The 14398-nt window shown below is 33.2% G+C and overlaps 2 protein-coding genes across 8 annotated transcripts in view; one reads left to right on the top strand and one right to left on the bottom strand.

The window, feature by feature from the left end:
• LOC125683034 (uncharacterized protein F13E9.13, mitochondrial-like) overlaps positions 1 to 2694 on the bottom strand; it is a 29788-nt gene extending 27094 nt beyond the window's left edge. For 4 of the 6 annotated variants that reach the window (XR_008801279.1, XR_007372775.2, XR_008801286.1 and 1 more), the window contains exons 1-2: positions 2593 to 2690; positions 1750 to 1832 (exon numbers count right to left, since the gene is read on the bottom strand). Coding sequence is in view for 2 of the 6 variants with exons in the window: in XM_048923759.2 (XP_048779716.1) it covers positions 1750 to 1832; positions 2593 to 2653 (144 nt within the window). In the remaining 4 variants the exon portion in view is untranslated. Of the gene's footprint in view, positions 1 to 1735; positions 1836 to 2592 lie in introns of those variants that run through there. The other 2 variants (XM_048923737.2, XM_048923768.2) reach the window with 2 other exon arrangements.
• Positions 2695 to 3314: 620 nt separating this feature from the next.
• On the top strand, positions 3315 to 11723 carry LOC125683061 (G1/S-specific cyclin-E-like). Of its 2 annotated transcripts, none has more exons than XM_048923778.2 (11): positions 3315 to 3448; positions 3827 to 3871; positions 4002 to 4083; positions 4203 to 4256; positions 5247 to 5561; positions 5848 to 5994; positions 6188 to 6283; positions 6456 to 6602; positions 7113 to 7224; positions 7805 to 7962; positions 9374 to 11723. In XM_048923778.2, the coding sequence occupies exons 2-11, from the start codon at positions 3858 to 3860 to the stop codon at positions 9569 to 9571; spliced, it is 1323 nt and encodes a 440-aa protein (XP_048779735.1). In that variant the 5' UTR covers positions 3315 to 3448; positions 3827 to 3857; the 3' UTR covers positions 9572 to 11723. The 2 variants fall into 2 exon arrangements, with proteins under 2 accessions (XP_048779735.1, XP_048779743.1); XM_048923786.2 differs by lacking the exon at positions 3315 to 3448 and adding an exon at positions 3509 to 3643.
• The last annotated feature ends 2675 nt before the right edge of the window (positions 11724 to 14398 follow it).

Raw genomic sequence — 14398 nt, 5'->3', positions numbered from 1 at the left:
GAAATATGTATGTCTTGCACTTAAAGTTACATTAATTTAGCTCTAAATTTGAAGATTTTATTTTCTGGTAAAAATGGGTAATTTTCAGTTTTGTATATAACTTTAACCATAGTCATTGATAAAATTATAACTAAGTATAAGATTTTATCAAAATAAAGATTTCGGTTCTGTTGAATATATAGCATTATACATAAATAAATTTTTGTATGGGATGACAATAATGTAATTTTGCTTCATTCAGAGCCTCTGGATAGGTTTTCTAACATAAATATTGATAACGAAAGTTTAGAAACCTTATTGTTTTCTGTCACTGATATAGTAAATCACAATTTTGCAACAAAAATGTTCCACACCAAAATGACAGCTAGCATAACTTGCAAGTTGCAAGAAAACCTTGTTTTTGTTTTTCCTATTTTGTATCTTCTGATTAAAGTGTAAACTATTTATTGATTCTATACAATAGTAGAATTGATTACAAGCTGCTATGTCATAAATTATCTATGTTATTGCAATGTTCAAATCATTATATCCTTTGTGTAACACTATTTATATATTCTAAAGTTTGTATGACCTTGTACATTCTACGGAGAGGACTTATATAGGCAATGCCTGCTGTCCAATCCTATTGTGAATTTTCATAATAAAATACTGTTTAGATTAAATCAAAACCTTGTTTAAAAGTTATATTCTCTGTTGAAATACTTCGACATGTACATTTATGTTGTTGTTTATTAGTCAAAAGCAAATACAGCTAGCTTATAGACAAAGTATACATTGTAATAAATCTTAAATCATATAAAGGTCAAGAAAGAATAGAAATTGTGCTTATACATTAGTATTTCAAATTTCAGAGGAATTCTTAATAAATCTACCCAAGTTACATAATGTCTGTTCATTCTGTGTCGATAAAAGTTGAATTAATTTAAAGACAGAGGGTCTGATATAATGATACTTTTTCAAAAATTTGATTTGTATGTTTAAATTTGTACACCTTCAGACTATGCCATTTTTATGTATACATGTAACATTAATGTGATAAGATGCATGTCTTAAGCAATAAAGAGATTAAAATGTGTGATTATATTTACTACAAATGTCACTATATAGTGCATCTGAAGAGAGTTCAAACAATTATTGGTCAAATATTCTATTGGAAACTTTTTTAAAAATTTACATATTTACTGTTTTTAGGAGAAACATAATTAAAAGTTTAGAATAATAAAAAAACAAGCTGAAAGGAATTGGTCATATCAATTATGTGAATTACTAGTAAATTATTCAATTTTTGTGTCATAATTACTCAACATGAAAGAGCACTTCAATTACATGCAATAATTATATCTGTCAATGTCCAATTTCATCACAACTCACTCCAAATCACATCAGTGTTCATGTAGTTAACCTGTTTACCTGTCAGTAATTAATTGTTTAGTCTTTGTTGTGATTACTTGAGGCACCTGACTCAAATACCTTTGATGATTACCTCAAAATTATGTGAAGCCTGTCATGTTGGTGTATTTCATATAAAATGTTAGACAATAGTGTGAAACTTTTATGACTATCTACACCTCACAATGGATATCAACATCATCACCATAAGGTATGTATCAAGTTTGTGTATAATAAACAAAAGTTTACTGCATGGGTACAAATCCCAATTTAACAGCTAATGGAGGTTACAATCTCAAAGTCATGAGAAAGCATATGGTATACATTTTGGGATGTATTAATTTACCTTAGAGAACTTACCACTCCTGCATTATGGTAAATCAAAGCTTCTTTTTGTACTATTTCACAAATTTCAGCAATTTTCTTTCTATTCTTAGGTGTACCTGTAAAGATTTATAACTGAAATATAATTACCTTAGACATATATATTCTCCTACAGAAATAACTCAACTTAAAAAATTATATATAGAGATATATATATGTCATGTTGTACAACATGTACATAACATTTTCTAATTTAATGATTTTTAAAATAACTTGCAGTTTTGACTTAGTTAAAAGTAAAAGTTGTTTAAATTTAGTAAACAAATTGGTTTTCTCTCTCTGTGTCCTTTCCTACACTGAAGATTGATTTGATTACCATTAATATTAGAATTATGGTTAGTGTAATAAATTAAATTATCAAGTTCTGCTTATGTAAACACTTTACATTAAATAGCTGCTAGCACAGTTATGTAATAGTCACACTGTGGTCTGGAAGAGAGGTGAAAGACCTAATAAATTTTAATCCTTTTAGAAAACTGGTGTGAAAATATATATCTGATCATATTTAGCATCATTTACTGGTCTCCTAATCAGATTATGATGTGGTATCGCCACGGGGAACACTGCCCCGTAGATACACCGGTTCAGAGCTGAATAAACTTCTAACCCGTTAGAAACCAAACTAACAAGCCATTCTATTCCTACTTTGGCAGTTAAGTGAAATTGTTAATTTTTTTAATACGCTGATCATGACTTGTGATGATGAGTAAGTATCTACACATAACTCTTATTTATACTATCACGTATTACGTGTAGCTAGGCTATCTGCTTTTACATCATGCGTGGTGAACTTTACAACATGCAAAACGTATTTTCAACCTGGTAAGGCAGGCACATGGATCATGCCAATTACTAGTGGACGACTTTTTGAGAGGAACATTCTTCTACTTTCTCTTTCGTCAGTGTTTCCCCATTGGACAAATAAACGGAGGTCAATCTTGTTTGTCCTCAATGCGCATGCCGATGAACTTGGAATTACACGTGTATAGATAAAAATATTTTGCAAGTTGTTTACATTTTGTTGCCGATATAAAAAGTGATTTAAAATGTACCCACTACGCTAAAAAATTAGCAAATTTACGTTCAACTAAAAGTTGAAATCATATTGCAACATATCCAATCATGATTACCCCGACTTTCATTAAGAAATTTTAAAATTAATCAATAAGAAGTTTTCACTGTTGCCAAACACAATGAAATTTAACTCGACTTCAAGGAAGAGAAGAAATTATTTTGTGTCTGTTAAAGACATAGATATATACTTGCTTAAGAACTGTTTTGAAACTAAGAAATACAGCTATGCATATCAAACTATTTTATATATATTTTTTAATGATTTTATTGTACTTAAAACTTATCTTTGGCGCGCATTACATTACGTGGTCGGAAGTCAAATAATAAGCTGGAAAATTATTCCTAGAAGTTCTTAATTATATTTTATATAATAAGGAATATATTTTTTCATTTCGACACTGTTTTGGAAATTCTCAATTATTTTTGGCATTACTGTATGTATTCAGTTTCCCACCCGAAAAGCGTTGGCGGGATATAGTGTCGGTAGGGGGCACCTTATTACTCGACGAATTGTCGACGAGAGTAGATGCACAAGTTATTGAAACTTCATATGATTGATATTGGACATGTCTTTTCACAATGAACTGATCTGAAACAACATGTAAGGATCTCATAATTGAAAAGTTTATAAGTATGCAACTGTTATGTGAAGAATTTTTATCTGATCGATGTGAGGATCTAGTGAAATACATGCAGCATGCAGTCTCGAGACCAATTTTGATAATGTCGCGCTTTTCTGCGATAATGGATACAACTGTATTTCAGTATTTATCATGTGATTAAGGAAATAGCAGTGGTATAATATGCTATAAAAGCAACCTGATACTTTTTTATTGAAATTATTTTGGAAGCGGTGTATTAATTGGTTTGGCCTTAAAATGTGAAGAAAATTTCGGGAAATGCAAAAATTGCAAGATCGGTGTAACATTTTGTGATAAATGATAATTTTTCATTAAAATGTATATTTGATTTATTTCAGATTTGAGCGATCGGCAGATCGGTCGACAGCTATGTCGAGAAAAAGGTGAGTTTAACCGCCTACCCCCGCGACCATTCCTCGCGCCATTTTGTTTGTTGTGTGATCAACGAAGCGGTTGATAAATGACTTGCTCGCCCATTTCGGTATTAAAACATATTCTCTCTTGCAATTATAGTGCACGATTGCTGTCAAAAGTAAAGGACGAAGAGGAAAGTGAAGTTTATAAGAAAATCAGAAGGAAAAGGAAAGCCGATGAGGTAGGAAGTTGAAAAACTTTTTTGAGCGCCCTTGCGGCCATGAACGCTATTTCTTTGTTCATTCATTCCGGTGTTTGAGAGAAAAATGAAGTTAACGAAATGGATTGATTTTGTTGTAGGCATTCGAGGAAGATGTGAATATGAATAAACGTAGCAAGCAGTTTAGAATAGAGGTATGCATTTTTAATTCTTATTGCAATATTTATTTTATGTTTAGTGTGGGAAAAACTGGCGCCATGACCTAATTATCCATGTACTACAAAAAACTGACTAAAAACAAAATAAATGTGAGAAGTTTGTATATATCTTATAAGCGAGTTGTTAGAGTCAACAATAAAGATTATTATATCGTGCAGCGAAAATCTGAACTTTGTGTCAAAAGAAATCGAATGAATGAACGAGTTGACAGCTTGGTGTTCCAAGCTAGGGTCTTCATGAAATGACAGTTTCTTGTGTGAATCCCAAGCTGAGATACCACAGGATAAACAATTTCATTGTACCCGTTTGGTGTGTAGTATTTCTTAAGGGATAATACCACAATGTTTTTGCTTTATTCCATTGAAGTTTTTGGCAGTCTTTTAGGCTAAGTTAGAGGAGAATGTATGATAATTCTAAGTTACTGTTTTCATTATTTAGGAGTGGGGCCATTAAATTTTGGTAAATTAGCAAACTTTAATAATGAAAATACAATTATTAGTGGTAGGAATTGAACCAGCTTGGTTTAAATTCTTAATTGAAATTTTTCATTATTTTTTCAAAAATCTTTATTATTTTTATAATTTGGGGGTGGGGGGTTCCACTATTAAGAAGGTATGCCTCAAATATCAAAAGTTTATAGTATGGGTGTCTAATGAACAAATATGAGAAGCAACATGGAAAGAAAAAAAAGTTCTTTCAGGATTAGTGTCAAAGATAATGGAATACAATACCATTACTCAGTAAATCTTACTATAGAGAGTATAGGGGGTATGTCTATAGGGTTCAAATAAATGTGTGTCTTATGTTATAATATTTGTGCTGGTAGTGTGTAAAAGAAAAAGAGCTATCGATTTGACTGATCATGTCGCCTGGCATATGATACTCCTGAACATGCATAATTGTACAACAGATGGCCAAGATTATATGTTAAGTGAAGATAAGCAAATGTAATCTTTTGTTTTCAGAACCAGTTTATTCCTATATCAGAAAATTCTTCCATCACTACCTGTACCCTTGTGCCAAGTGAACCCCTTTCTCCAGAGTTGGATGTTAAGTCCTCCCCAGATGTTGTTCTTAAATCCCAATTCAGATTTAAAAACATTTGCACCCATGTGTGCAGACTATCTCCTTTGCCCAAGTTTAGTTGGGCAGATTCCCAAGAAGTGTGGACATTGATGCTTCAAAAAGAATTGCTGTATAACAGAAATCGTAGAATGTTCGATTTTCATCCGACGTTGCAGGCTCGGATGAGATCCATACTTCTGGATTGGATTATAGAGGTAATCTTGTGGAAATTATTACTTACAGGTTTTCAATTGATTTTATTACTTTTAGAAAGTAGAAATTTAAAGACGTTAAAAGTTGCAGTGAATGTAATTTGAGTAATGGTACACGACTAATTTTAGTTTTTACTGCAAATTGATATATGCAAGCATTAGATTGTAATGTTGTAAGAGATGGACATTACGATAGTATCATGTTTTTTCTGTCGGTTTTTTGTTTGTTTGGTTTTTTTTATATACACTTGTGAATATGTAATAAAACATGTTCAAACCATATTTTTAGGTGTGTGAGGTGTACAGATTGCACAGAGAAACTTTCTACCTCAGCGTTGATTTCATTGACCGTTTTCTGAGTACCACAAAAAATGTGATGAAACACCAACTTCAGCTTGTAGGAATAACTGCGCTCTTCATTGCAGCTAAGTTGGAGGTAAAGTCTTGAGTTTAAAGAAAAATCATTCTAGAACTGTTAACCATTGGAAAAGATTTCCTGGAATTTAACAAGTGATTAATATAAACCATTTTAGACTGACATTGTTACTTGACAAAATCTACTTGGTTTTGTCCCACTCCAACTTCCTCGCATACAAACGTCTAACTTTACCATACTCTGACACTTGCAGGAAATTTATCCACCAAAATTGGCAGAATTTGCTTACGTCACGGATGGTGCATGCTCAGAGACGGAGATATTAGAACAAGAACTTGTTATTTTAAAGGTATGTTTGTTTACTGCGTACAGAGGTCATCTTCAGCCAGATCAAAAACAAGTCATGGCAAAAGCATTCTGTTACACTGTTATAAATGGGGGTATTTTCAATCTTTATGAATGTATTATTGTAGATAACAATTTTGTTGATTGATTTAAAATGGTATGTTTTTCTGTTGAAGGAATTGAATTGGGACTTGGCCCCCATGACTATTACCTCCTGGCTGAATGTCTACCTTCAAGTGGCAAACATTGACCATATAGTGGAGGCAGAGCATGGATTTGTATTCCCACAATATTCATCACATGCATTTGTGCAAATTGCAAGGGTAAGAGTCAACAATTGTTTGTTTTCAGTGGCAGATCCAGTGCAGGCATATTTGGCAAAACACCCCCCACCCCACACAATTATGATCCACATTGTTATAGAAGTGTGTCCTAAAACATCTCATTTTGTCAGAACAGTAGTTTCAGGGAGCTCCCCCCACAACCCCACCAGGGCCTTGCCTTGGACACAATAGGGGCCTCAAGATAGCCCATCTGTTAATTTGTGCCCCCCCCCCCCCCCCCCTACTACCAGGACCTTGCCTCAAGATAGTCCATCTATTTATTTGTGCCACTGTTTCTCCATTCAGAAGTTTCTTGAATCTGCCACTGGTTTATGCATTGTAATTGCCATGGATAAAAGTTAAGGAATGTTTTTAAAGTTGATTTAAATCTATCAGAAGTGTCGGGAATTTACAGTATTTAAAAGAATGCACCTTAAAGCTTGTTTCAGTATTTCCTTCCACATTTTTCTTGCTCTCCACAAGAGAATAATGAGTGTGTTATTTTGACAGTTGACAGACTTGTGTATTCTGGACATGGGCTGTATGGAGTATAATTACAGTAAACTGGCAGCTGCTGCCCTGTATTACCTCACTTCGCAGGAAATGGTGCTCTCCGTCACAGGTAAAATGACATTTTGTCTGTTTACACCTTTGTGTTGTACCGCATGAATGAGTATGGTTTATAAGAAATATTCAGAGGAATAATGATATAACTGGAAAACAAAACTTGAAACTTAATTGTATTTTTCTCATATTAGGTAAATGTAAATTGATATGGAACTTGTAAGCATCATAAATCTATATGGAGTGAACATGAATAAAATATAGGTAAATAATGTGATAATTATTTTACATTTGCTCACACATGGAGTACAGTCTGAATGGAAGGTAGGAATGAAACGTTCCCTAGCCCAACGTTGTTGTCATGTACATCTATACCGTGTCATGTACATCTATACTGTTCGTGTACTGATTTTAGCAAGAGCGCTAATTTATAGTGTACTGAAATATGAAATTCTCTATTTATCCATTCTCATTCTCAGAAGTCATAAATCCTGATTTCGCCAAATAGTGCATCAGCTCTGACTGCCAAATTTTAATACGCTAAAACAAGTACACGTGTACAGCATATTGTTGTAAGTTGTGTTTGGTAATCAATGGACTCCACAGCAATAAGATCATGTTCTGTCTTGTTTCCGCAGGCTTCGATTGGAAGGACATGGAACCCTGCATCCAGTGGATGGCCCCATTTGCCAAGACGCACATGGACGAGGGTCCAGTGGAGGTCAAGTTTTTCCCAAGCATACCAGCAGAAGACTCGCACAACATTCAGATTCACGCTGTGGACTTAAATATGCTGGTAGGACATTTTCACTTATTTATTTGATCACTATTGGTGAAGTGGATTCAGAATTGTTGTAAATCTAAAGACTGGATTATAAATTGGGGAAATTGCATATTTTGAAATGCCCGTCTTTAAATGGGACCTATTATGGTACTGTGATGTCAGTGTACGTCCAACCACCCATCCTTTCGAAGTTTTCTGTTTTTATTTTTTATTTCTCAGTCACATATGAAACTTGCTGGGTAGTTTCTTTGTGGGTCATTTTGACCTCCCTTGCAGGAGTTTTTCCACATTATTTGAAATTTAATGGTGTATGCAAGATATATTAACTCTTCCCAGTTTTCTAAGTGAAGACCTTCCTAATTTACAGAGTGTTTGTATGGGTATTGAAAGTGTTCATATGGTAAAGATATTGATTGTCATAATCTTTGATTGGTTGTTGGAATTTAGTCAATTTTGAGCAAATTTCACAAAGCGAGTACATGGTTTGTCCATATAACTCCTCTCACAGTATTTGAGCTAAGACTTTTATAAACAAGTTGATGATGTGCATATTGCAAACATTTTGATTCCAATCAAGTTTTTAGTTTTCTTTGATGTTCGAAGAAATTGCAGTTTGTTGAACTCTGGGGGGAGGGTGTAGTTTGCACACAGAGCTTATGGTTTATATAGACTATCTTGTATCTACTTCCTGTCACAGTTTTTAAGCTAGGACAAGTATATCACAGCTTGATGATGACTGATAAAGTTCTTTCACTTTCATGTATGGCTTGAGAAAAGCACCCTGAGTTTGTGGTGGGTGTTTTATGTACATTTCTGGTACTCCTGCTGTCTATCTGTCTGCTACTGATTTAGACTTGGAATCTTCAATGATTATTGATCAAACATTTGTAGTGGATATATCAAAGGAAAATGAGTGAGTGATGCTGCCCAATGGAGATAATAATCATAATATGATGTCTTCATGTTCAAATTATTTAACAATGCATAAATAAATGACGTCCATGTCATAGTTTTTACAAAGGAAATCGGTGTTTGCAAAGTTTGAGACCTAATGTAATAGCGAGTTTCACAAGTTTTTATGTCAAATGTTTGATATGAAAATAGTTTTTATACATCTAATTAGAATGTAATTAGGTCTTAGCACAGAGATTCTACTGGGATTTATATTTGCTGTACATGAAGACTACAAATTTACCATCGATTGATATAGACTTGAGGGAATGAAATTGTCACCTTTAAGGTTATACACAAGCAATGCATGATTAAATATTTCAGTCTGTAATTTGTGAAGAGGTTTTGGAATACCCGTTTACTTTTGTGTATTGTATGCCTTAGTGGGGCATTTTATTGTATTCATTAGTGGGGTATTTTATTGTATTCATTAGTGAGGCATTTTATTGAAAATTGAATTCTGCCATTGTAGGAGAGAGCTCAAGAAATACAAGAAGAAATCCAGACTCTGTTGAGGGCCAGAAGTCCTGACCCTCAGGCTCAAGTCATCACACAACTGACCCCTCCCCACAGTGGCAACAAGAAATCAAACACCTCCAAAGCTTCCAATACCTCCTTCAGTTCCAGTGAGCTCGATTCTTTTGAGAAGGAATCGGAGGATTTGAAGTAAATATTTATGAAAGAAAAGACGTTTAAGGGACGATTAGAAAACGTGCTATTGAACAGATATGGTGAGCCGTTACCTCGAGTTGTATCTTCCCATGGAACTACCTGATGACTTAAAAAATTCTCAGGAAAATCTCAAGAGAACAAATTGTGTCATTATGAAGGGTCATTTTTATAGTTTAGTGCTCCTGGTTGATAGACATGTTTATCTTGTGTGGTCGAGTTTGGGTTCGACTTGATGGTATTTATTGTTGATATTTACGGTGTGACTGTGTGATGCTTACTAATATGAAAATGTGGGTGTGATTTTTTTAATATATGCTTATGGGCAATTAGTCATTTGAGAATGGCTCGAGAACTATTATTGAACACTGACAAAGGGTACTTCCTTTTACAATGCAAACTTTCCACTGTGAGACAGTTTGACTTTGTAAGGCGGGAATAATTAGCCATAGTTTGTACTTAGTTCAAAACAATTGCTGCAATATTTTCACATTTTTATTTATGTGTTGTGTTCTCATAGGAGGACAAGGTTCTGCTTCACAAATATAGGGGACCAAGATAGTTCAATTGTTTATAACCATATTGTGTTCATCTTAATATTCAAGAGAGGAATCCTTCTTGTCTTTATGCAATATTTTCTCTTTGTTTTGCTATGTTTAAATGATAAGAGAAAAAAACCACTTGTGTTCACAATTCCACCAAATGTGTTCATTTTTATTGTTGTATGAATGTAAAGTGTGACTGCTAAACAAAGATTTTAATTGTTATAATGTAATTTTGTGCAATGTAGGATTTTATTGAAATGTTGACAAGTCATGTGATTCTCTGTATTAATACTGCTGTCTGAATTGGGTGCAGTGTGTTACATTATCAATGAAATTCTCAATTACCTACATATTCTTGATCCAGTGCGAGTTGGTTGCTTGAAGGATGAATGGTCTCAACTCAATTTGAACTTTGTGAAGTTAGATTTTTGCAACATGGTTTAAGAGAAAACCTCAAACAACAACACCGATATATTTTTGTGTTTGGTGGTTAGTTTGTAAAGGATTAGTTAGAAACAAAACAAAAACTGAAATATTTTAAAGATATTATCTTTCCCGTTACATGTTATTCTAAGTTTTTTGATGTTGGAAATTTTGTGTATTTTAAGGTTCAGATGTTTTTGAAGATATCATGCATTTTATTTTTTCATTTCTTTACTATTATATAATTTTTACAACATTTACAACTATGTCTGTTTCTAGAAGTTAATATCCCATCTCATTTAACTACAATTCATTGCGTATCAAATCATGTACTTTTCTTAAGTAATTGATGTGAAATTCATCTGCATTTAATGCAAAATGCTCTCGGCTGTTGCGAGTCTTTGCTTACTAATGCACCAACTGATCATACCTCATCCATATAATGGACAAATCGTTTACACTGTGTGAGAATCAAATATGGAGAATGGCTGTATAAGAATTTTGTTATATCCTATGAAGAATTTCAATGAATTTATTTAATAATTTATCTTCAGTAATTTATGATTTATCTGTCACAGATTTAAAGATGTATGATTTAGATTTAATTCATATTATAATTTATTTCTTTTTGTTTATTTTTTTTTTTTTTTTTGTGTCGTGAAATATTATATAAATAATAGAATATATCCTTTACAGTGGCAATATCGTATATAAATAAAACTCATTTATAGTGTACTTATAGAGAGTAGGTCTGATTTTAACTGAGTGATATAACATGAATAATCAATTGCTGATTTTAAGAAGCAGTGTTGACTGTTGGTCTCTTTTCGGTACACTGTATAGGAGTTTTATTGTGACCTGTATCAAATATAGTCATGTGAACGCTAAAAAGGATTCACTGAAAGTCCTTGTTTAATTAACGTAGTTGCAATCAATTTTATTCGTAGATTTAGTGATTCATTGTGCATTTCTCAAACTCCACATATTACATACAGTTGGTTGAAAACAACTCATTTAAGAAATTTTGAAAATAGTTGAACATCTGGTTTTTATACTCATACTCATTTTGTACGTGTCATGTCCATCTTAAACACATCAAAGTTTGTTATGGTTAAGTTTTAAATATTTGACAGAGCAAGTTTTAGTCAAATGTATAAGAACGGCAATAAATGTTGTTGTAATTACGCCATTGTTTTGCATTCTTTTCTTATTTCACCCTGGTAATCATACACTGGAAAGGGCTGTAGATTAAGCATTTATAAATGTACAAAGATCAGACCATGAACTCTGACCTGCAACTTAATCTTAATCTAGCTTAATTTCATGGTTGGACGAATTTTGTTATGCCCATGGAGACAGTTCAGGGGGAATATAGCTAGATAGGGTCACTGCTATATTATACCTCACACAGCAGGTTGTGGAGGAGGGTATAATGTGTGAATCATCAGCCCTGTTCTTATTCGATGGGGGGGGGTGTATACTTTTGGAACTTTGGTCAAAATATGCTACGTGGTGGTACTCCTTAAGTCGTTGGACAGAATTTGAAGTAACGTTGGTCAAAATATGAACATGCTGTGTACATGGACATATACAGGAAATTCTGCTCGGATTTTTTTTTCTAGAGTTTTGAACAAAGATTTTGGTGCAAATTGTTCAAGTCGTGCAATGAAGATGACCAGATATTTCTGTTCTAATATTTTACCCATTTTACATTTTTTAACAATATTGCAGATGACTTGAGTAATGTGGGCCAGAGGCATAACAATTTGTATCATTGCCATTCATTTGTGCGTTAGCATTATAATTCATCGTGGGGTATGTGAGCTTGCTCACTTCTTTTATTTTCATCTATAATATCGTATGGATATATTTCTAAGCTGAATCTAAAGGTTTTGACTCGCATAAAATTATAAGTAATGGCTGTTGAAGACGTGTTGTGAGATATGCTCACATAGATCAGGATTTGAAGTTGAATGTTGATAAAATGTTAAGCATCTATTCTATAATTAGTCTAGAGACCTTAACACCTTTATTGAAATTGGTATTATTAAGTATCAATAGCAATTCTATCAGTAAACACACTCGTTGCGATCTAAGCAAAATTAAGAATACCTGATGCTATTATGACAGAATAGATATAATATACTTTCCGACATATTGTACAAACTTTACTTGAAAAATTACGTCATATATTTGATAATCCTGTACTTTTTAATTATATTTTTCAACTTTGAGATTTATTTTTTGAAAATTCACGAGTCAAACAGTCCCAAACCGCATATTTTTTACATTAGTATGTTGAGTTAATAGTTCACTAAATTATATCGACTCCAGTTACATGTATATGAAATCCTCTGCTTAGTCTGGGTAGAAATAGCAATTTGAAATAGGATATGCTTAATGAAGTGTCAGCATAATGTAAATCAGTATGTAAAGTGTGTTATCTTGTTTTAGGGGTTATAAAACACACGGCGGTTTAGATGTCTTGTCTTTCATTAAGATAAATCAACACTATAATAATTAATCTTTTCCCTTTGTAATTCCTACCCTTGAGATAAAACCCAGATAAGATCAGTCTCTTTCCTAAACAGAACTAGTTTAGCGTGTCTTCAATGATGTTTTTTCTAGAGGGCAGTTTTAGCGTAAAAACGGGATTTGTCACTCTAGATGCAGTATTTTCTGGAGGTGATGCTTGTTCATTCTGACATTTCAGGAAGTTATAATTTATAATTGACATGCAATTTCCTCACATTTGACAAGACATTGTGGTCAAACCCTTGCCCATTGAAAAGAAAGACGTAATACATGAATATTCTATGTTCGCTAGACCATGTATATACAATATATAGATCTACAACCCCTAGTCACACATACATTATTTTAAAGATAAATGTTGGTATACAGCAAGGGTGTCCAATAAAACTGTTATTGTTCATATTTATTTTGCACTAATTGTTAGTCAGCTCTATAGATAAATAAATGTGAATTGTTTAATAAAATTTGAATGGTTATATAAACATTTCAAAATAAGGGTTACGCACAACATGCTATATTTCATGACAATAATCACTCAGGATGTCTTCGATGTCTCGCTCTGTTTCCCCGTGTGTTTTTCTTGTCACAAACCCGATTAACACCTTGTCCACAATTGTTTACAGGAGACATAACACCCTCTATAAGTATATCTTTATCTAGTACTTAGTACATAAAGCTCATGATCTGCCTCCCTGTCGAGCTGCCGTCGTGATGACATCATCTAATATAACATGGGGCTATATCATACGTGTGTTAAGATTTTTAAGTAGAAAGCTCAATTGGGATTTGAATTCAGTTACGATTAAAAAGTTATAACTCAAGTATGTGTGTCTATTTCTGTGTTAATTAAGAGAGTTAGAGGTACTCTCTTAGCGGGTGGGGGAGGGGGTGGGGATTTCGAAACAGAGAAAGGGGTCAAAGGGGGAAAAGAAGAATAGTGGCAGGAGGAGGGTGGAATATCCTTCATATCCCCTTAGCGCTAGATTAGAGATACATGGAGAGAGGGAGAGAGATTGTACATATTTTACAATAATCAATATACTACCAGCATATTTTAAAAACACATTTCTGATAGATAGGGCATATCCAGTTTCAACTTCCATGAATTTGGAATTCAAATTGTCAACTAAAGTTATGATGATATTGATAAATTCATGTTTTACACAAAACATGTGTTGGTTCTTGATATACGGGATACCGTGTTATTGAAACATTTAATCAAATCATCACAAAATGGTCTCTGAACAAGAAATTTTGTTTGTTGACATTTACATTGACAGGACAGGTGGATGGTAATTTTTTTTATTTGTTTCCATGAAATAGAA

This window comes from Ostrea edulis, chromosome 1 (assembly GCF_947568905.1).
Source record: "Ostrea edulis chromosome 1, xbOstEdul1.1, whole genome shotgun sequence".
NCBI lineage: Eukaryota > Metazoa > Mollusca > Bivalvia > Ostreida > Ostreidae > Ostrea > Ostrea edulis.
The sequence above is the reverse complement of the archived record's forward strand: the minus strand, read 5'-3'. Positions and strand labels throughout refer to the sequence as shown.

Coding starts and splice junctions, on each gene's coding strand:
- LOC125683061 (XM_048923778.2), top strand. Junction 4,084..4,202: donor GGAAAAGGAAAGCCGATGAG/GTAGGAAGTTGA, acceptor ATTTTGTTGTAG/GCATTCGAGGAAGATGTGAA. Junction 7,225..7,804: donor AATGGTGCTCTCCGTCACAG/GTAAAATGACAT, acceptor TTGTTTCCGCAG/GCTTCGATTGGAAGGACATG.